The sequence below is a fragment of the Mytilus californianus genome, unplaced genomic scaffold (assembly GCF_021869535.1).
Source record: "Mytilus californianus isolate M0D057914Y unplaced genomic scaffold, xbMytCali1.0.p SCAF_8, whole genome shotgun sequence".
Lineage (NCBI taxonomy): Eukaryota > Metazoa > Mollusca > Bivalvia > Mytilida > Mytilidae > Mytilus > Mytilus californianus.
Genome location: NW_026262734.1, coordinates 11879969 through 11904005, shown reverse-complemented (window position 1 = coordinate 11904005; position 24037 = coordinate 11879969). Strand labels below are relative to the sequence as shown.

Genomic DNA, 24037 nt, shown 5'->3' with positions numbered 1-24037 from the left:
GTCATTGGTCATATTGTTTGTGCTGTAAAATCCAATCTGAGACACCATCTAATAGGTAGAAGATATCAAACAACTACCTAAAACAAAAAGAGGTGGAAGATAACAAGTGAACTTTCAAAACTCATAAGTCGAATCAAAACTGACAACGTCATGGCAAAAAACGAATAACGACGATAGGACGAACAAGTTTCCCAAAGCACTTAATAGAAAACTAAAGATCGAGCGACACGAACCATAAAAAAAACTGAGATGAACTCAATGAGAATAAAAATGCTCATTATGAACAAAACGAAGACAACTAATCAAAACTAACGAGACAAAACCAGACCGATCAAACCAACGAGATAGATGTATAGGCATAAACGGTTATATCTAAATATAAAAATGCAATAAAAAACTCCAACCAATCATGTAATGATACTAGGTGTCATTATTCAAAAACAAAGTAAAATCATAAAAATACCGAACTCCGAGGAAAATTCAAAACGGAAAGTCCCTAATCAAATGGCAAAATCAAAAGCTCAAACATATCAAACGAATCAATCGCGATGACCGTCTAAGCTAACTTCTTTTATTAGTGAGCACATTATAACCCTGCTTTCCGAATGATGTGCCGTCTTTTATTTCCTTGTTCAAAATAGTGGTCTCATGATGGTAGCTGCATTTGGCAGTTTTTCTTTAAATATGATTTACTTTTACGACATATTTGCTAAATTGGCAAAAAGGGAGCTCCGGTATGCACGTACATTGTGTGCCAGTATATACCCAGTAAGGTCTTCTAAATCATTGGTAATTCATTATAGTTTGTCTTTATGACCCAAAAGGTATGTGAGTATACGTTAATGAGACATCAACCCAGCGACAAAAAATACAAAGAGAAATCTTTAGGATATGTCTATTTTTTGGAGTAATCGTGTTTTGTTGTTGGGTGTGATCTATTATAATGTCTTATAATTTTGGTATTTAGAAACAATTATTTATAATTTGTTTTGTGAATTTAGTGTTAAAAAAAACAAAACAAATCGTTCGAAACACTACCCCAGGCAAAGAATTTTCTTGCTAAATTTGGAACAATGTTTTTGTGACTTCTTTTTTGCGATACAACAAAGGAGGCGGAATATACAAAGGGGACATTCAAGACCCATAAAGTGATGAGAAATTGATAACATCATGACAAAAAAGCAAAAGACGTTGAAAAGACAAACCATGTTAACAAAACACAACTACAATATCATTATCGATTTGTCTTCCAACTGTATTGATTTGAGCGCCACTGATGAGTTTTATGTAGACGAAGTGCACGTCAAGTGTTCTTATTATAGACATAATATCTTTTGTGAGTTTTATACCTTCGATTTATAAAAATTTTTTAGATAATAAGTTTATGTCATTTTTAAACAATTAAAATTTTTATTTACAGAAACTGAGATATGGGTCCTAGGTAATCAAGGATTTGTTTACGACACTCAAAGACAATATACGTTAAACATAGAGTGTGCTGACCAGCGAAGAAGTGATTCGGGAGAGTTTTACGTTTACATTCTTCGAAACATGCCTCCATACTTCTCTAATCTTCAAGGTAACTGTATTGTAGTCATTAGTTTGAACATTCGGTGTCCAGTTATCGGTCAACAATTCAAATAACCAAATAATTATGTAAGAAAATAATTCTTAATGTCCTTAGGACAGTATGAATTTTATCTAACTGTTTAACAGCCATACATCATATATTGAGCAAAATATCGGAGTGTATACAGACTTTGGTTTTCTAATCATATACATTTTCAATATGAGGACATGGAATGTTAATTTTGTATTGATATATGCAGTTGGCACTAAAATCTTTTGTATACATATACATATCCAAATTATATGGCCTTCCTAATACCGTTTCGATTCCTAACATCACTGAAGAGACATTAATTGTCTAAATCCGGATATGGTGTACATAAATAAAGGCAACAATAGTATACCTCTGTTCGAAACTCATAAATCCATAGAGATAAAAACAAATCCGGGTTACAAACTAAAACTGAGGGAAACGCATCAAATATAAGAGGAGAACAACGACACAACAAAAACACAACATTAAAATGTAACACACACAGAAACGAACTATAATATAACAATGGCCATTTTCCTGACTTGGTACAGGACATTTTAAGAAAAAAATGGTGCGTTGAACCTTGTTTTGTGGCATGCCAAACCTCCCGCTTTTATGGCAACGTCAAACACAACACCAAAACGACAACATCACATGACAGGACCACAATACAAATAAATGGGAGAACATATAGGACAAAAAAAACACACGAATAATAGCTAGCAGAAGGTACTAGGCTTAAAATTCAATACGCCAGACGTGCGTCTCGTCCACACAAGACCAACCAGTGACGCTCAGATAAAAAAAGTTTGAAATCAAAACAAGTACAAAGCTGAAGAGCACCGAGGACCAAAACTTCCAAAAAGTTGCGCCTAACACGGCCAGGATTTTCTGCCTTGGACAAGAACATCCTTATTATTTAGAATAATTTATAATTTTGCAAACAGTAAATTTTATAAAATGACTATATGATAGATATACATGATAAAACCAAAGTGGGGACTAACTACAGAATAAAAACGGATACATTACATAAAACAACTTAATCCAACATATAAAAATACACAGCCGAGTTAGCTAAAGCCTCAACGCACAAAGTGACGTCACATTTGAAATTCTAAAAAAACACACAAAGTGACGTCACATATGAATTTGTAAAAATATTTCCCAAAAATAAGATAGGATTAGGATTGATTCAAGATTAGATTTGTAATACTGCCATTACATTTATTAATAACAATGAAAATTACAATACTTATTAATATCAAATTGTGGTAGTAATTAGATAATTAATTGTATTATCTAGCTATGTCGGTGTTTCTTCTGAATCAAACTGTAAACCAAATATATCGTATAAATTTCTTTGAACCAAACTAAAATCTAATAAATGAAGGGGGTGATTAATTATCTATACCATAACACACGAATATAACAGAAAATACGTTTAGACATTTGACAAAATCCGACGAGAACAACAAATATAACATCAAAATTAAATACATGAATTTGGGATAGAAAGGTACCGTGACACGTCTTATAGCAATGCGGTTTCACACTCAGCAAAACAGTCACAATCGGGAATAAGTCACGTTCGGTAATTAGAAGATCAGACGACGTAATGACAAACCACAATCTAACACGTGGTAAAAATGTCCATAGTTAGTTTTGACAAAGACACATCGTATGGATCAACCAATTGGTGATGGTGTCCGTAAAATTTACGGAGTGTCATTTTTAATCTGTCCTCCTCATAACTTTGTTGGAGCAGTTTCTGCGCAAGGAGCACACTCCTGTATATGAAGTCCGTATAGTGTGAACAAGCACGAGAATAACGTATCAATTGAGATATGTAAACACCATACGAAGGGGCAGAGGGTATGTTACTGCTGAGAAATGGGAAATTGATAATTGGGAAGTTGAAATCGTCTCGTTTATCATAGATTTTCGTGTGAAGTCGTCCATCTGTGTCAATATTGAGGAAAAGATCAGGTATGAAGCAGTACACATTTTTGCACCTCATGTTTGCGATATACCATCTTTTCTGCAATTTTATTGTTTTCTGTTTGGTATTAAATTAATAAAGATCCATTTTGTTAAATCTGTGATCCGTTTATTTGGCAATCGCCAATGGCAGTCAGCAGGGTTTAAGAACATCCGTTGTTCGACCTGCTAGTCAAATGCGTTTTGTTAAAATATACTTTTTCACTCTTTTGGTCTTTTAGAAAATGTTTTTTGTGCTGTATTTAAACCCCTCTACTAAGAAACTTGTTTTGCATGCACACGTATAAAAATTGCGATTTTTATCCAACGCAATCATAGGTTTGAACGTTGTTTTCAATTTAGACTTGTTTATATTTTTTCGTTTGGGCTTGTATTATATTTGTCTTCGGGTTTAAATAATCCGTTCATCCTATTTCGACTCTTCAAAATTCAAGAGTCAATCCTAGATTGAGATAAATTATATGGCCTTCTAAATACCGTTTCGATTCCTAACATCCCTGAAGAGACATTAATTGTCGAAATCCGGATATGGTGTACAAATTTTTGCACCTCATGTTTGCGGTATACCATCTTTTCCGCAAGTTTATTGTTTTCTGTTTGGTATTAAATTAATAATAAAGATCCATTTTGTTAGATCTGGTGATCTGTTTATTTGGCAATCGCCATGGCAGTCAGCAGGGTTTAAGAACATCCGTTGTTCGACCTGCTAGTCAAATGCGTTTTGTTAAAATATACTTTTTCTCTTTTTTGGTCTTTTGGACAATGTTGTTTGTGCTGTATTTAAACCCCTCTACCAAGAAATTTGTTTGGCATGCACACGTATAAAAATTGCGGTTTTTATCCAACGCAATTATAGGTTTGAACGTTGTTTTCAATTTAGAATTGTTTATATTTTTTCGTTTGGGCTTGTATTATATATGCCTTGTTTATATACATATATATATATATATTTATGTAGAAGTCTAAATTGAAAACAACGTTCAATTGAAATTTGAAGAGTCAAAATAGGATGAACGGATCATATTAACCCGAAGACAAATATAATACAAGCCCAAACGAAAAAATATAAACAATTCTAAATTGAAATCAACGTTCATACCTTTGATTGTGTTGGATAAAAACCGCATTTTTACGTGTGCATGCAAAACAAATTTCTTGGTAGAGGGGTCTAAATACAGCACAAACAACATTTTTCAAAAGACCAAATGAGTGAAAAAGTATATTTTAGCAAAACGCATTTGACTAGATACCACAGTCTAGAAGTCATATATCTGTGAAGACCCAATGTAGAAAATAAGCATAACATCAATCAGATATGAAGTAAACTATGCCTTCGTTAATCCTATATACAAATTAGAAACGAACACAAAAACACACTGAATTATTTTAGTTGAATTAATTGAGACGAAGAGATATACTTGATATTCGGTAGAACACAAAAAGACTTCTTAAAATAATATAATAATATTCAAACAAAAGTGTTTTTTTCATTTTGGTATTGTTTGGTTGCTGTCTTATGGACGTTTTACCAACATCTTCTTTTATTTATCTACGAGTATGCATCTTCATTTGATGATGTTTTTGTATGACTATAGATAAAACTACTGTTTCGTCACAGACATCAGCTGCTGGTCAGATCATTTATACTGTACAAAGTGTGGATCCAGAGAGTGATAATGTACAATATTCTTGGTCATCTAACACTACAAATACGCCTTTTACAATCGATCAAAATAGTAAGTAATATATGTATGTGGTTTCGCCCAACTACTATTTATAATTGTTGTAGTCCCTATGTCTATATGCAAATACATATCGATTATACCACACTAATTTGTTTTAATACTTCATTCACTCGAGATGTTAAAATGTAGAATATGTGCAAATTGAACTATTTCTAACTACCTTGATTTTTCCAAGACAACTGCGACGATCTTTAAGTTGAAAACTGCTTTTGTCGCCTCGTGATTATAATTAAACTTTATAACTAACTTATAGATTACAACTATGAGCTATTGTCGATGAACATCACAATTAAGGAGACAGAGTGGCAGAACGTGTTTCTCCAATAATATAATGAAACACTCCGAATATAATACCGAAAAGATTGGCAAAACGCTATACGTATCTAGCATTGCTTATCAAAATATGTATTGCAGTGACGGAACAATTGCAACGATTTCCAGTGGATGCCATTCGCAAGGTTAATTTGGAAATATTAAGTGATATTTTCATTTTTAGGCAGATTACATACAGGATTTGTGTTGATTTTCGAACTCGACATTAAACTGAACAAACTTGTTGATTGATACAAACTGTCATCGTAATTTGTCTTAAATACTTTTCTTCCATATGCATTCATTGTTAAATCGAAGTATTTTGTATTATGTGTATTTATGGTCTGCTCCTTTTATTACATTCTTATGATTCTATGACTGATATTTCAGCTGGTGAGATATCTCTTACACGCTCTATAAATACTGAACTTGTAGCAGGATATGATTTGTACATAAGTGTATCAGATGGACGAAATATGGTTGCTGCTCGATCATTAACAGTTCGTATTACAGGTAAGTTATTAAATTGTTCAATAATATGAGAGATAAAACGTATAATTCTTTGTACTAAATTAATAACACGTAGTTGATGAATTAATCACTTTATAAATTTCGTTCATCCGCAGCGCTTTTCTGCTTATATGTGATTTTCATTTAAATTCAATAATGAAATATAATTCAAGTATTCGTTATAATAGAAATACATTCCGGTACTTTTTTTAAAGTTTGTTACTGAAACAATCAAGATCTACTTGTCAAAAATGAATAAAATTATTTAAAAGAAATGAATATTTTTGCTTTCAATTTGACAACACAAATTCTACGATTTTGTACGATTTATTTTTGTTTGCTATTTTGTCTAATTTGCTATCAAATACTTTTGCATGATCTTCGTTGGATAGCGTTCTGGCTTACAATTGTATCATATTTGGTCTCAGGACTTGTTTCTTCTATTTGTAGATATTAATTTTCCTCCTTCATTCCAAGCTCCATCGCAGATAATAACTGTCTTCGAAGGTATACATTCTGGATCGTCCATATTTCAACCGACAATTACAGATGAAGACTTGTTGGACAATCACACGTTTTCTGTCATATATTCTCCACCAGAGGGCGCTGTTTATTTTAATGTTGATAAATCAAGTAAGATAGTATTCTATGATTTTTATTTTTCCAATTCATGAATACAATTGGTATGTTATATTATATCCTCAAGGGATCAATATCTGTGTTATTCAACATACTGTGACTTCATTTTCTGAAAAAGAAAGGCGAAGGGTACCAAAGGGACATTCAAACTCATAAATTAAAAACAAACTGATAACGCCATGGCAAAAAAAGAAAAAAAGACCAACAGACAAACAACAGTACACAAAACACAAAGACTGAGCAACACGAAACCTACCAAAAACTGGGGCTGATCTAATGTTTCCGGAAGGGTAAGCAGATCCTGCTTCCCATGTAGCACCCGTCGTGTTGCTCATGTCATTCATCGTTAGCATGAATTGCTTAAGATTTTCCCTACAAATGAAAAGATTGTTCCTATAAATGAAAGGGAGGAAAATTCATCCTCTCCGCCGATTGTACTATCAAAAGTTGATAAAACCTAGTTTTAAAAATCGTAGTGTTTCATGTGTTTTACCAGGTTGACAGTGGATTTTTAAAAATAATTGTCCCATCTATGATATTTCATGTCAGGACAGAAGTGCTAACTACTAGGCTGTTGGTACAATCGGGGACGAAACATCCATCTTTATATGAAAATGACTGCCTCCGAACAAAATTTATATCTCGAACTGTACTTTTATCGTGTTAAGCCTCGTCGATGTTATCAACCTTTTTGAAGAATACTATTGCTTCTAAACATCTGCAATTTGTTAATTTTGTGGAAACAAATTCCGTTCTGGCATGAACATAAAGTATTGTACCACACATAAATTATATGTTGTTTCAAAATATGTATTTGTTTGACCTTCAGTGGAAATCCAATAGAACTTCAATATCAAAGAGTATATATATTATATATTGTATTTAAAAGCTTTTCATTTTAATTTTAAATATATCCATAAAATCAAGATGCTATTTAGCCCTTCTCCTAGTCCTAGAATGCAAATCTTACACGCTTCGGTAAAAGCTTGCATCGACAGACAAGATAAATCTTAAAAACAATTTGTATCTAAAGTGCAATACATAGCTTTACTTTCAATACCGGTATTCGAATTATTGGTTTTATTATGAATTACCTGATTATTCTTTTTAACTGAAAATACACAAAATTCAGTTTTGGGCTACCTTTAGGTATTTGTAATGTGGTCACATGTTCAAAGCATTGTTTTTAAAAATCAAAGTATATAATTGGTTATATAAAGCTGTGTATTTTAGTAAGATTTTAAAACCTTCATAGAATAGCCTTTTTAGAAATAAATTCTGACTAAATTGGCACTACTTAAAAAAAAATGTCAATGTACATTTCTTTAGATTCAATATTCTTACAAATGTGACAATCAAACTAATATATCATAGAGCAGCTTGACAAATCACCTGATATTTATTTTATTTGAAATTGTTTTTGTTCAACTTGTTGTTGTGGTAACAGAATTAGTAAAATGAAATCAATTAAGGGTGACTGTATTTGGCACAACTTTTTGGAATTTTGGATCCTCAATGCTCTTCAACTTTGTACTTGTTTGGCTTTATAATTATCTTGATCTGAGGTCACTGATGAGTCTTATGTAGACGAAACGCGCGTCTGGCGTATACAATTATAATCCTGGTACCTTTGATAACTATTTGGCTATTGTTTTGTCCTTTCCGATAAACAGCTCCTCTCTATTAATGCTTCTGTTGAAGTGGATTAGCTGTATGGTAAATGTTATTTATTATATTTCAGCCGGATTAATAAGATCTGTATATGACATTGATTACGAGACGATTTCATTCAAGTCATTTTTGTTGATAATTAGTGGTTCCGATTCGTTGTTGGAAGATACTACCAACATAACTTTGAATATACAGAACGTCAACGAGCCTCCAGTGTTTACAAAGACGAATTACTCACTTACACCTTCAGAAAACACTGTAAGTTAATAATTAAACCAACGACCAGCGCAAGCTTGTTTTAATTTTATTCAAAATTTGTATTTCAAATATCGTACCAGATCCTGCAAGGCATTTCAGAACCATAATGGTGAAAGGTCCATTAATTGGCATGACTGTCAATTGGTAAGATGTGTCTCCTTTTAATGTTTATAGTTTAAAATAGTGATGCAACAATTTTATAATAAGCTTCCAATATGCTTTATAAAACCTTCATTATTCAATCAGATTCTTGAAAAAAAGATTTAAAAAATGGTGGAATTGGGGAATGAATTTTAACGTCGTTTAATGATTCCTGTCATACACCGAATGAAATGTAAGACTATGTTTTAAATTGGCTTAAAATAACGTTTTATCAATTTATATTTCGGGGTTTTACCCAGAAACACGTTCCAATTTTTTTTCCGATGTATTAATTGTACGTCTGTCTCGAGTTTCTTTTTTTTTTCTTTTGTCTCGGTTTTGCCTTAATCTGCAAGCGCCTAACTATCATTCCTTTTATAAATATTCGACCTTATGATTTTTTAACACCATGTTTGATTATTTTTAAAGCAATGGAATACAAAAAATGTTTGAACCTATAGGTAGGTAAATTGTCGCTAGGAAGCATAATTGTACAGCTAGAACTGTTTTTGTTTTACTATGTTACTCCCATTTATGATATTAATAGCAGGTTTTACAAAGGCGATAACTTTTAAAAAATGTTAAAGTTCTGTTTGTTTAATTAGGATGGTACCGCTCTTTATGGTCCGTTTTATCAGTATACAGAAGAAGATGGTGACGCTGTAAAATTTTCCCTTGACTGTGGTGTTGACACAGGCCGATTTGATATTGATTCTTCCACAGGTCTCCTGTCGTATTCAGCAGACTATGATCTGGACATGGTCGGTACAGCATCTCAGGTGAACTGTAATGTTTCTATCAGTGATAATGAATATACAGATATGGCCTACATTAATATAACTATATCGAATGACAATGACAATGCACCAGTATTTACCTATAGTAGATACACGTTCTATATACCAGTTACTTCAAGTGTTGGGTCATTTGTCGGACAGGTACAAGCAATTGATAATGACATTGGAAGTTATGGTAAGTTTGATGATTACCAGACGTAATATGAATATGTTTTGGGTTAAATTCTTCTTTTCCTGTGTGTATTTGTCTTGTTTAACTAAACATTTTCTCATCTTTATATATCAACTGATAAAAAAAAAAACAAAGTTTTCTATTTCAAAACGATCTCGCGTTCTGTTTATCCGAGCTTAGTATTTCAGTCGTATTGCAATGTTACATACAGGCATGCATTTTTAATTTGTCATTAGTCTAAAAAGTACATTGCACTTTACACCTTCTTATTTCTATATTAACTGCACTGTATGTGTCAGTTAACAATCATACAGTTCTTGTTGTTATTTCAAATAGCTCACACATAGAGCTAGCGCTGTCTTGCCTTATCTCCCGATTAGTCTACTTAAGACTCATCAGTGGCACTCCATAAAACCAGTTTGAAAGCAAAATCAAAACGAAGTTGAAGTTGAAGTGGATTAAGAACTGAAAATTCTGAAACACGAGTAAGGCAGCATGCCTGGGGTAAAAAACCCTCAGTGTTTTAGCCTGAAAACCCTGGAGCTGTCGATAATTGTCCTGTTTGAAAAATGCCACTCTCACTGCAAATTAAAGTCCTAGTTTGGCATGACATATTTGTTGTTTGGCATGCACCAATAAATGAATTAATGTAATGCATTGTTTATTTAATTTCAGGAAATATCTTTTACCATATTGCGCTTACAGACTTCAACTATGGTTTATTTCGTGTAGACGAAAATGGTTCGATATTTGTCAGCAAAAGTTTGACTCAGTATACCGAAGGCTCCGTTTTAAATCTAACGATTTATGCTGTGGATATTGGAAGCAGACAGGCTTCAACGTTGGTTGATATTGTATTTCCAACAAGTTATGTAACTCGTGTTCCCCAAGGAAATGATATACAGTACTTAACATTCTTCCGATATTCTCCAAATATGGCTTGGTTTGTTCCTTTAATGTTTGTGCTTTTCGTCACCGTCTGTGTTGTTACAAACACAATATACACAACTAACTGTACAAATTTGAAAAAAGTAAGTAATACGTTTTCTATATCCACTTCATAGTCTCCGTATGACCATAAACATTTCTGTCAATAAGTCAAATTAGCTTTATGTGATAACTCTGAAAATGTTTAACCACATGGAATAGAATCTGGCAATGATTTCAAACATACTTTTTGATTGTATTACTTTACTATTTGTTTTTGTTTACTTTTTTTATCTTTCCTTCGTTAATTTCATTAGAATAATCTGACAGGCTTATCATATGCTCATCCGTGATAAAACTGTTTGTTGTCATACGATTAAAGAGAAGGTATGATAAGAGCCATTTTTTAGCCCCTGAAATTGAAACTTTTTCAAACCTTTCAAAATTATGTTAATTTTATTCATAAATGAACAAATTAAATTAATATGATCTGGACAATTTAATTCAGACATGTTACTTGTGATGTCACTATAACGTCGGTAAGATGTCCAAATCTACGTATTGGACCTAAATTGCAACTTCATCCATAGTTTTTGGGTCAAATAATCTGGCAGTATCTATTTTGATCTGAGCGTCACTGATGAGTCTTATGTAGACGAAACGCGCGTCTGGCGTATTAAATTATAATCCTGGTACCTTTGATTACTAAGTATATCCTCATTTTGATATCTTGTCTTTAATTTTAAGTTATTTCCAACAAATTTACCCAAAAAGATATTTAAAACATTAACATCTTTGTAAAATACATTTTGTAGCTTTGTTGGTAAAGCTGTTGCTCATATCGAAACATTTATGAAAGATATCAAAATGAGACTATTTTGGTAGTTTATTTGCTGTTTTGCAATAAATGTAAGAAGTTTGAAGCCTTAATGCTAATATGTGAGACAAAATAGAAAAATATAGATACTGGTATCCGAAAGACTGAACATCTGAACGAGGTTATTTGAAAGATTTATAATACTTCGTTTAAACATGCATGAGATATATAAATTAATGTAGAATATGCTGATTGTATATCAACAGATATAAAACTTTTATTGTTGCATCATAATACTTGCAAAGACATTCAATTTGGAATTTCTATTCATAGTCATTCATGAAAAAACTGAAAACAACACGTTTTATATATTCAAAGCCGAAGTTGTATTATGAGAGCAGGTCTTGTTTTACACTGACAACAATTTCGATTAATGATAAATTAATGCAGGGCTAGCAGACACAGATTTTTTTTTCACACGGCATTTTAAAGGTCAAGTTTGCAAGGATGTCCCGCTGTGTGGTGTCATTTAAAACTGTTTGGATATTAACTTACCATTGTAAATATAATTGTTATAAGGAAACCCAGTGATTACCTAAAATATGTCTAGTATTTCTCTTTTGTAGCATAAGCAAGACGAAACGGAAAAGACCAATGAGATCATTATAAAATATTAAATGAACAAAGACAATATCTATGTTTTATTACCAATGACATCATTATAAAATATTGAATGAACAATATGTATTCATGAATACTCTATGTTTTAGTAAGACGGAAAGAGGCGTTCATTAAAAATACTTTGAGTGTTTTCGTCTATTGTATATCAGTTATATTGATAACTATTGCACCTCAATGGGAAGGTATTGTTAAATTATAAATGTAATCTGTGACACGTTGTGTAATATTTTCTTCATTTTCATAATCCCAAATACCACTTGTCATAAAGATGAATACTAAATTGTCACACGGTATTGTGCTCTACCAATAAGCAAAGCAAAAATATATTACCCCATTCTTGCCTTTACACGATTCTGAAATAACTCACAGGTAATACACAAGAAATATTAAGAGTATCTAAAAATATTAAGTGTTTAAATGAATATTATACATGTATGCATGCAATAAAAGATTTTGTCTATTAGTCACTTGTACAGGATAACAGCCTATTGATTATTGACATGTTGTCTCGTTTTTCACTTCATAAAAAACATCAAAATTATTTTTGTTTACATTGATATCTAAAGTTGAGAGAAAACGATAGTTTAGTGATTTTTCAGATTATCAAGGAACCTCTTAATATACACATATAGTATAAAGTCTGGAACATCTATTTTAGAATAGAGATATGTACATATTATTATAATCCATAGGTATCTTAGACGGGAGAAATTGTTCTCTTGTTTTATAAGAAAAGGGTATTTTGCGATGAGCTAGTTTCATGTTAAAAGTTATCTGCTAAAGAATCCGAGTATATAAAAACTAAATGTGATGTGAAATAATTCAAGTAAGCATCCGCCTGTCAACAAAAATTCAAATTTGGAAATAATTCGAAAACTGCAATTCTGATTCATTTGATAACAAATATATTCATTAACTTTTCTACTAAGCTGATCAGGTTTCAAACTGTGATACAAACTTCTGTAAAACTTGATGTTAGCACATCTATGACAATAAATATATCACAAGTCCAGGTATATGTATACCTAACAACAAAATTATTTTCATTTACCTGTGTTTAAAGTAATTATACCCCACGCAACGAGTTGCGGAGGGTATAATGTTTTTGACCCGTCCGTCCGTCCGTCCGTCCGTCCGTCAGTCCGTCAGTCCTGTTTCTTGTCATCGCAACTCCTCTCAAACCACACAACAGAATTTCACGAAACCTTTTAGGATAATAAGGACATACTATGTAGTTGTGCGTGCATATCAACAGGAAATTACGATTCAATTCTTTTTCTAGGAGTTACGCCCCTTTCAACTTATTTACTTTAATGTACTACTGCAACCTTTTGTCATCGCAACTCGTATCAAACCACACAACAGAATTTCATGAAACTGTGTAGATAATAAGGATATACTATGTAGATGTGCATATTGACAGGAAATTATGATTCAATTTTTTTTTCTCATACAAGTTTTTTTTCTTACACTTATTTTATTTCTCCAATGACAATGTGGGGACGTGGGGTATGTGAGCGCGCTCACTAAGGTTCTTTCATTGCAAATGGCTGATATTTTTGTTCAAGCATATTGTTTTTCATAAATTGTTTAACATTTCACAGCGGTATAACATGTTACTTTAATTATTCTTCCTTAGTTTATTTATTTTGTATTTACATTGTATCATAGATCAAATTTATTTGTTCAGTGTATGTTCACTGGTGTTAATATGTCTTTTGATTGAGTTAAACAATTTCAATTGATATTTTACAGTGTGTCTTTCTATGTTGTGATGTTACACTATTGTTTCAGATAAGGGTGAAGGTTTGGTACCATTAATACGTTTAAACCCGCTGCAATTGTTTGCACTTGTCATGAGTCAGGAATCTGATGTTGTCGTTTGTTTCTCGTTTCTCGTTTTTTATATAGATTAGACCGTTGGTTTTCCCGTTTGAATGGTTTTACACTAGTAACTTTGGGGCCCTTTATAGCTTACTGTTCGGTGTGAGCCAAGGCTCCGTATTGAAGACCGTACTTTGACCTATAATGGTTTACTTTTATAAATTTTGACTTGGATGGAGAGTTGTCTCATTGGCAATCATACCACATATTCTTATATCTATATATAAACGGACAAATAATGGTATTCTTTTTTCGTGTGTAAAATTAAAACTTAATTTTAAATTCAATGTAAAAAGTAAAATAACAAAAATACCGAACTCCAAGGAAAATTCAAATCGGAAAGTCCCTTATCAAATGGCAAAATCAAAAGCTCATTCACATCAACAGAATGTAAGTTTAACTGTTTTTGGAAATTGAAAATTACAACTTTAAAATAATGTTTTGTTAAATCTTTTTCAACTTTGCCAAAAAAAAAAATCATTAAATTTTTGGGGGATTTTGTCTCTTTTTCAATACATTTGACAAAAAATGACCACAGATTTTGAGTGCATTTCAAGTTATGATTACGTTGGTACACTTTGGATCACTTATTTAACTTCTGTACAAGTTTTAATCATAATTTTAATAGTATCCTTCCAAAATATATGGCACAGTCAATAAAAAAAGTCATATTGCCCCCGAAATCAATAGTATACTTTCCCATACTCTATGGAAATACTGTGTTCAAATTATTTTAAAAAAAAAAGATTTTCACGGGAGAAAATCTTGTCAGTAAGAGGCATTTGATATCAAACAGTACTTGATAGAAGTTTGAGGCACAATGAATCCCAAAGTTGTGTATTAATTTGAGCCCTCAACCACTGTTTTACGTAAAAGAAAATGTCAAAGATTCAAGACTTAGCGCAAACTAATTGCCCGAAAACTTAGCCCATCGGTACCAGAGTACCGACGGGGACGTGAAGGGGTTACTGCCGCCTGCTTAGCTGGGAAGCAGCAAATACCAATTTTAAAGTCTTTGGTTTGACCTGGCCGGGTTCGAACCAATGACCTCCCGCACTCGAGGTGTATACGTTACCAAGAAACCACCGAGGCGGTGCTTCAACTAGACAGTAACCCGCTATATAAAAGGTTTCGTTGGAAGCCGCTCATATATATACACCTCCAGACTCAAGGAAACATGGCTAAGGTATCGACAATTGATCTTTTTTTTTAATGGGGGCTTGTTTTTCTATAAATGTTTGATTCCAAATTTCTTGAAAAAAGGAAGCGAAAAAATAGTTTGTTTCTATGAAAATAAAAGAACAGATTTTCAATGTCCCCCGCGTTGCACATATTTTATATTTCCAAGAAAAAAGTCGATCGGCCACCATTATAGAACTTGTCCGAGATATTGCTGATATTAACCTATAGAATAAGTTTTATAAAAATCTGGCAAGAATTGTACCCATGTAAGCGCTAACGAGGTCATTTTTCATAAATTAAATATTTCCAAGGGTCATAACTCTTTTAAAAAAGTCGATCGGCCACCGTTATAGAACTTGTCCGAGATATTGCTGATATTAACTTATAGTACAAGTTTTATAAAAATCAGGCAAGAATTGTACCCGTGAGAGCACTAACGAGGCCATTTTCCATACATTTAATATTTCCAACGGGCATAACTCTTTTTTAAAAAGTCGATCGGCCACCATTATAAAACTTGTTCGAGATATTTCTGATATTAACTTATTGTATAAGTTTTATATAAATCTGGCAAGAATTGTACCTGTGAGAGCGCTAACAAGACCGGACGGACGCCTGGTATTTTCATGTCCCCAGCAACGATTTACGCGGGGGACATTTAGGGAAAAAATAAACCAATAATGAAATTGAAAAAATTAACCATGTTATTGAAATAAAAAGTTTATTTTTAATCAAAGTCGAAAAATACGTTTGTCCTGAGCTCAAGGAAATAAACATGATCCTGCCCTCAAATGATGAATCCAATTTGATTAAGATACAGTTCCTGTGTCCAAGCTTTGGTTACAAGGATCTGACACCACTCCATTTTACTTTCTTTTCTGGTAATTATTACATCAGCAAATGAAATTTCAGCCTTTAATTTTTTGAAGGTGTGTATCAATCCGACAAAACCAGAGAATCCCAAACGATCTTTAAAACAGAAAATAGAATGAAGTGTTTTCGTATCCTTGTAAGCAAAGGTTGGATACACAATATCTGTATTTTAATCCGATTGGTGTCTAAATGAACATAAACAAACCTGCATTAATTTATTGTTTACTAAGGCCTGTTAGTCTCATACAGATAGCGAGTAGTTTTTTTTTAAATGAAGCGCTGCAGAAGTAAAATCAATCGCGAAAGTTTTAAAGTCAAGCGCTGTATATATAATGTCCAGCGCTGTAGATTATGTGTCCTTTACATCTCAAGACCAACAAGGCTCCAGAATTATTAAAGATTGAGGATTGATTATTTAAGCATACGTTGTCTGTAAACTTTCATATTTTCACCTTCTTATTGAAACTACACAGCCAATTGCAATAAATCTTTGCAAGAATAATGTATTGAAAGTCTTTTACAAAAGACCTTTATTTAGTTCCCGATTGGTAAAAAATAATACCACCAGAGTTAATCTTTGAATTTGACAGTTCAGTAGCCCCTTTCAACGATTACCATTTACTATTGATAGGTTGCTGATACTGGTCACAGTGGCACATAGTTTCCATTGAAAAACCACGGGAAATAGTATTATTAAACAACTTTTTCATTAAAAATTTGTGCAAAATGTCAAGATCTATACCTACATGAACTTTCTTTCTTTATCCTCCAAATTTATTTAAATAATAGTTTTTGAGTAGAAACAGTTCTAATGGTGAGCAATGCACAATCTAGAGCAATGTCCAAATAGTTAGCCCTACCTTTCATATCGATTTTGGATATGGACCCAAGTATCTTATTTTAAATTTTAACACATTTGTTCAAGTAAAAAATAATGTTTTGTAAATATTTGTCCCTCCAAGCATTCTAAAATTGTGAACCCTTGAATAATTTTTTTTCCGATTAAGGTTCAGGTCGGGAAGATTTAGTTTGCGGCGGCAGCTTTTAATGTTTCGTGTTTATCTTTAGAACTACAATAGATTAAACAAAAAGAATAGTGCAATGAGAATAGTCTGAATATGCTCTATAGTAAAGGTCTCATTTGGGCAAGTTGTGCTATTATCAGTTTTGTTGTTTTATTGCCTATCATCTTGATAACATATTTATAGAGAAACCTTTCCTTGCAAAATGGTATAGACAAGAACAGATTAAAATATAAATAATTAAACGTGACTGAAATTATCAATCAACTTCTAAGGATCATTATCTTTCATTGGGATGGTGGACGTGGACGTAGGAGGAAACATGGGTAAGTTCCCACCTTGAAGAAGGAAATTAAATCTAAGACCACCCTTTCCATAGACATAAACATTTCACACACACACACACACCCAACAACCACCACAAACACACACTTTTCTTCAATACCTTTATTCGTAATTACAAAAAAACTGCATTAATTTTCTATTGCTATTATAAGTTTAAAATAAGGCGTCAGTAGTGGATCTAGAACCTCAAGTGTGGAAGTTGTTTGAGACTTCAGGGAAATTAATTTGGATATGTCGGTTATGGTTTCATTGATATTTACCCCACCTTCATTCAAAATTACCTTCAGATGAAAAATATTCTGCTGGAAGAACATGCTGAAACTTAGGATTTAGGTTTAAACAATTGAGGCGAGTTGAGCGAGGCGTAAATAAATTATGTCTTTCGAGTCAAAACTATTTTTTTACTGTTGGGGGAGTGTAGGATGAGGGTCGAACTATGAACAGCTGGGGCAAATATGGACACCATTCAGGCTTGATACAGCTCTGCATTTTGTTATGATTAAATACTTGAAACATCATAGGTTTCTGACACAGAACGAATGTGTTCTAAGATATTAAAAAGTTGAAATTGGACATTTACCTTTTAAATGGTCCAATATCCGAAATGTAGATATATGGTTAGATTCAGCATATCAAAAAACCACAAGAATTCATTTTTTGTTGAAATTAAATAAAGTTTAATTTGAACCTTTTTGACATTAATGAGGACCTTTTTCAAAACGTGAACCAATTTGAAAACCAGGCCCAAAATAAAAAAATCTAAATACACGGTTATATTCGGTATATCAAAGAACCAGAATAATTAAATTTTTGATGAAATCAAACAATGTTTAATTATGACCCTTTGAACCATAATGTAGACCTTTTTCAAAACGGGGGTCAAAATAAAAAAAAAATAAATACACGATTAAACGGCATATCAAAGAACCCAAATATTTCATTTTCAAAGATTAATTTTGGACCCTTTGGACCTCAAATTCGATCCCAACGGGGCCCAAAATCAACAATCTATTTACACGGTTAGATTTAGCATATTAAAGGACCCCAACAGTTCAAGACTTTGAATTAAACCCCATTAAAATTGGTGAAGAAATAAGCAATTTGTAGAGTAATAGAAAAGTACTGTTTTTGGCTCCTAATTCCTTAATAGCTAAGTCCATAACCCCCAAAATTGATCCCTCTTTTTTGGTATTGAACCTCGCTGTACAATTTCATAGAGATCCATACACAATCGATTGTCATGAAACAAGAAAAATTCTTGTTTTAGTCCCTTTTTGGTCCCTAGTTCCTAAACAGTTCAGACAATAACCTCAAAAATCAATCCCAAACTTCATTTTGTAGTATGGAACCTTGTGGTACAGTTTGAAAGAGATTCATACACTTAAACTCAGGTTATTGTCTTGTGGTAAAGTGGTATTTTAGGATATTTGTATTTTATATTTAAGTTTGATTATTTCTATATTTTTAATCATCTAACTTTATTATTTCAGAAGATATTATAATTAATACTGTAGTATTATATTATTGCATAGTAAATTCATACAGAGTGTAAATTTCAGATTCGCTCAGGTGTGACTTTTATCAGGTGTTTCAATTGGGTTTTATTTGTATTGATTAATTTTCAATTCTTTAGCGGGAAGTTTTACATTTCTATATGGTCACTTTGTGTGATGGACACCATTTTCTGTGTTCAGTAAATTCTGATTATATTCTGTTTGGAGTTTGGTTTTCATATTTCTAAGGTCAGTTATTCTTCTTATACTAATATATATTAATTATCTATACTTATAATTATATGTATGCATGATTTATGAATGTTATGAAGAAATGCATGTTTGAATGATGTGTAGATGTGATATGTAAGTGTAATTATAGAAAACTTAAAAGAACTTTAAATCTCTTTAATAATTGTGCTTTTATGGTTAAATACGGTAAATTACATAAAACAGCTAAATTTCAGTAAATGGGATTAAACTATTGAATCTTATAGAATGAATGTTTTATAATAATTTCAGATATTAAATAAAGTCATAAATTCATTAGGATATTAACTATCTCATTTTGATATGCAGAAAAGGTTAGTTATGAATTTAATATTTGTACTGCAGGTATCTACCATATTGATGATGCACCATATTGGCATCAACCTGATGTGATTTGAATATTGTATTTCAAGCCTTCACAAATACCTGTGAGGTAGGTTATGTTATGTTGAATCTATGTGCGTTATGCTTATTGTATTGTCTGCTTTAGAAAGTGATTTATGCTTTGTTTGCACGTATGTTCTTGCTTTGCATGTATATGTTTTTTTAAATATGCTTATTTAAATTTGGTATTTAACAGTTCATTGCATTACTGTTATAATGTGTTACTAATGCACCGACATTATGATTAGATTTGGTATTTAGATGTGTTTATGAGACAATAGAATTGGAGATCACTATTTTTGACTTAATGAAATTATATACTAGTATTCTTTTATTATTGAAATGCTTGGAAAAGTAAACAGTTTCCTTGTTCATAATTGTTAACATAATGTTTTAAAGCTTTTATATAGTTACTTAATTATATTACATCCATTAATATAATGTATTGTTATTACAGGGTATTTATTTTGGATTATAGTATCAACTACGAAATAAAGAATCCGTAACCCTTTAGATTGTTTCTTGTGTGTTTATTGCCCAGAAACAAGATTACATGTTTGGCGCCCAACGTAGTATTTTGTCACAGATCAAATCAGCTGATGTCACCTGTGTTTTACATGTGTGCGCGTCATCGATAATTCTACGTCACAGACCGGTATCCTCATCAATGATATCTATGTTGGCATTGGAGTCTTCAGCAAGAGATGATTCGCTGTCCACTGTCAACACAAATCCAACCTCGCAGTCCTCTGAAATAGTTGATGCTGTGTCATCAGCTGAATCCTCCTTGGTTGCCTGAACCACTGGTATTTTCTGTTGTTTACTAGCACGTGGGCGTGGAGTTGGTCTCTGTTTGGTAGTTTGTAACTCTACTGGTTCCTGGTCTCTGATGTAGCCAACTGGAAGAAGTAGATTTCTATGGAATTTCTTTATTTTTCCCTCTCCATCTTCACGGATGACGGTAAATACAGGAATGTCTTGATTTGGCTGATCCAATAAATCGTATGGTACATCTTTCCATTTTTCAGCCAACTTGTGTCTGCCATCGAAGTATACGATCTTCACCAACACACGGTCACCCTTCTGTATAGAGGCTCCTCTGACTCGAAGATCGTATGCTTCCTTCTGAGTTGCTTGTGCTTTCTTGGATGCTTCTGTTGCCAGTTGGTAGGCACAGGCAAGTCTATCACGAAGACCTTGGATGTACTTTGTGGCTGGCATCTTGGTGTCTTTGTGAAGTCCAAAAGCTAAATCAATCGGAAGACGTGGCTGTCGTCCAAACATGAGGAAATACGGTGCAACTCCTGTTGACTCGTGACGAGTGCAGTTGTAGGGGTGAACCATGGGTGCAACGTAAGCTTTACAATTAGACTTCTGCTGTCGGTCTAATGTACCAAGCATCCCCATCAAGGTGCGATTAAACCTCTCTGGCATACCATTTCTCATAGGATGGTACGGCGTTGTTCTGGATTTCTTCATCCCAGTCAAGGTACATAACTCTTTGATCACTTTGCTTTCAGAATTCGCTCCTCTGTCAGAGTGGATACGTAGCGGAATTCCATAGTGAACGATGTAGTTGTCAAAGAGTGCTTGGGCAGTAGTTCTAGCTGTTTGATTCCGCGTTGGTATAGCCTGGGCGTATCTAGTAAAGTGGTCTATGATAATAAGTACATCTTCGTATCCTCCTTTAGAACGCTCAAGTTTCAGGAAATCAATGCAAACTAGCTCTAGTGGAAATTTAGTAGTAATGCTGACCAAGGGTGCAACTTGACTGCTAGCTGGTGTTCCTTTTTTAACCATCTACTGCACTGTCCTATCCAATCATCAACTGCCTTGTCCATTCCTGGCCAGTAGAATCTGTCACGCAGTAGTGATAGTGTTCTATCCTTGCCTGGATGGCCCATATCATCATGCAGTGCCTCAAGGACGATCTTTATATGGGCAGATGGTAATACCAGCTGTGATTTCCTGTCATCATTAATCACCACGTCTCTGTATAAAACGCCATCTTTGAGAATAAGGTGTTGAAACCGTCGCAAGAGTAGTGATGATCCGACATCTGCTGTTGTAGGTTTCCTTCCTTCTCTAACATATCTCACAAACGGCGCTATCTGTGAATCCATGGCTTGTGCTTGTTTCCAATCGATGATATCTTCATCTTTGTATTCATCTTCATCATCATCAGATTGCACAACATCTGGGTTAACAGCTAAACTCTCGATGAATGTGTTCGGAAGCTGTGAGTTACAGATAGCCTGTACGGACTCTATCAATATGATTCCTCCACTATCGGATTCTGTACTTTGTGCATCTGGAATTCGGCTGAGTCCATCTGCGTCTCCATTTTTCTTTCCAGGTCGGTACAAGATATTGAAGTTGAAGTCTGCAAGGCTGTTCAACCATCTGTGACCGGTGGCATCGAGTTTAGCTGTGGTCAAAACATATGTCATGGGGTTGTTGTCTGTCATGACTGTAAAGTTGCTGCCTAAGAGGTAATCCCTGAACTTCTCACAAACAGCCCACTTCAAAGCGAGGAATTCCAACTTGTGTGGTGGATATCTCTTCTCAGATTTAGATAAGCTTCTGCTGGCGTAGCTGACAACCCTCAAATGCTCTCCCTGCTTCTGGTACAATACAGCTCCAAGTGCAAATCCTGATGCATCTGTATGTAGCTCGTATGGAAGATTGCTAATGGCATATAGGTGCTGACACAAGCCGTTCCTTCAGTGCTTCAAACGCTTTTTCTTGGTCTGGACCCCAGTGCTATGGTTTCTGTTCGTGCTTCTTTACTTTCTTCTTCATTGGATTCGGCATCAATTCTGTAAGTGGCTTACTGATCTTGCTGAAGTGTCGAATGAAGCGACGATAATATCCGACGAATCCAAGAAATCGTCTTACATCTTCAGGACTGGTGGGCTTTGACCAATTCACAACCTTATCTGTCTTGTCTGGGTCAACCTCTACACCTTCCGCTGAAACAACATGGCCGACGTACTTCACTTGTCTGGTGCAAGCTTCATGTTGTGTTTTCGGATCCTGTCAAATACTAGGCGGAGATTGTCCAAATGTTCTTCATATGTTCTGCCAAAGATGATGACGTCGTCTATAAAAATGCAGCAGATCTTAAGGTGCAAATCTGATAAACATTCCTCAATCATTCTTTTGTAGGTTGCTGGCGAATTGGCCAAACCAAACGGCATTCTGTTGTACTCTTAGAACCCGAGTGGACCCACTGTGAAGGCGGTTCTTTCTTTATGCTGCTCTAGGATCTCGACTTGGTGATACCCGCTCTTCATATCAACGCATGTAAAGTATGAACTGCCTGCAAGAGCATCAAAGAGATCTTCTATCCTAGGCAAAACATAGCTGTCTTTTTTCGTGATTCTGTTAAGTTGACGAGACTCTGTACATAGGCGCAGCTTGCCATTCTTCTTTCTTACCAGAACTACATTCGAAGCATAAGGGTTATGTGATGGTCTGATAGTTCCGTTACCTAATAACTGTTTGAGATGTGCCTTCACTTCATCATACATGGCTGGTGGTATACGCCTGTATCGTTGTTTAAACGGGTGTTCCTCTAAAAAGTATATTCGATGTTTCACTGAAGTGTTGCCGATGTCTTGATCATTCTTAGCAAAGATGTCTGCATATGACTCTATAAAATCTTTCCCTATCTTCAAATGCTCTTCTGTTAAGTCAATGGTGTTGATTTCCACTTGATCAATAATGGGTATCTTTGCTTCAGTATCTTCTGTTTGGTGTTCAATACAGACTGGTTGTATTTCGCATAATACTGCTCTTGGTTGAATAATAATGGTGCGTGATGTTACATTGGCAAGTTGTACGTCTATCTGTCCATTACTTCTGTACTTGAATTCTATAAGTGATGGTTCTACTTCAAGATCGTTGCAGTTGGGTTGTAAAGTTGATGGGAGGAGCATAGCTGGTGTTGTACTATATGGTAGTTCTTTATCGATGTAACCGGGTATCTGAACCGTTGAATTTGGATTGATGGTAACTGGTTTGCCAATAGCATTCTTGATAACAGCCAATGTGTTGTTGTGACGTTGAAGTTCCTTTTCTCTTAGTGTGATAGTTCTAAAGGTAAGGTACCATGAAGTGCTGAGTTTAGATGTCTGTAAATACCTGTTGCCATGTTGGTGTTGTAATAAGTTCATGATGTGTTGAAGGATGTTGGTGCCAATAAGTAGTGGTACGTGGATGTTGTAGCTACTATCTGGAACAACCAATATAATGCATGGATATTTTTCAGTCTGAAGTAGTAGCTGAAGTTCTGTTTCTATATATCC

General features: G+C 33.8%; 2 protein-coding genes across 2 annotated transcripts; one reads left to right on the top strand and one right to left on the bottom strand.

The window, feature by feature from the left end:
- Positions 1-1425: 1425 nt before the first annotated feature.
- On the top strand, positions 1426-12402 carry LOC127711880 (fat-like cadherin-related tumor suppressor homolog). The gene is made up of 8 exons (XM_052218043.1): positions 1426-1579; positions 5200-5340; positions 6052-6174; positions 6622-6804; positions 8552-8739; positions 9486-9852; positions 10525-10880; positions 12220-12402. The coding sequence occupies exons 1-8, from the start codon at positions 1552-1554 to the stop codon at positions 12268-12270; spliced, it is 1437 nt and encodes a 478-aa protein (XP_052074003.1). The 5' UTR covers positions 1426-1551; the 3' UTR covers positions 12271-12402.
- A 7970-nt stretch (positions 12403-20372) lies between these two features.
- LOC127711879 (uncharacterized) lies at positions 20373-21128 on the bottom strand. The gene has a single exon (XM_052218042.1). The coding sequence runs from the start codon at positions 21126-21128 to the stop codon at positions 20373-20375; it is 756 nt and encodes a 251-aa protein (XP_052074002.1).
- Between the last annotated feature and the right edge of the window lie 2909 nt (positions 21129-24037).

Coding starts and splice junctions, on each gene's coding strand:
- LOC127711880 (XM_052218043.1), top strand. CDS start 1,552: ATGCCTCCATACTTCTCTAATCTTCAAG. Junction 1,580..5,199: donor ATACTTCTCTAATCTTCAAG/GTAACTGTATTG, acceptor GTATGACTATAG/ATAAAACTACTGTTTCGTCA. Junction 9,853..10,524: donor TAATGACATTGGAAGTTATG/GTAAGTTTGATG, acceptor ATTTAATTTCAG/GAAATATCTTTTACCATATT.
- LOC127711879 (XM_052218042.1), bottom strand. CDS start 21,128: ATGCTTGGTACATTAGACCGACAGCAGAAGTCTAATTGTAAAGCTTAC.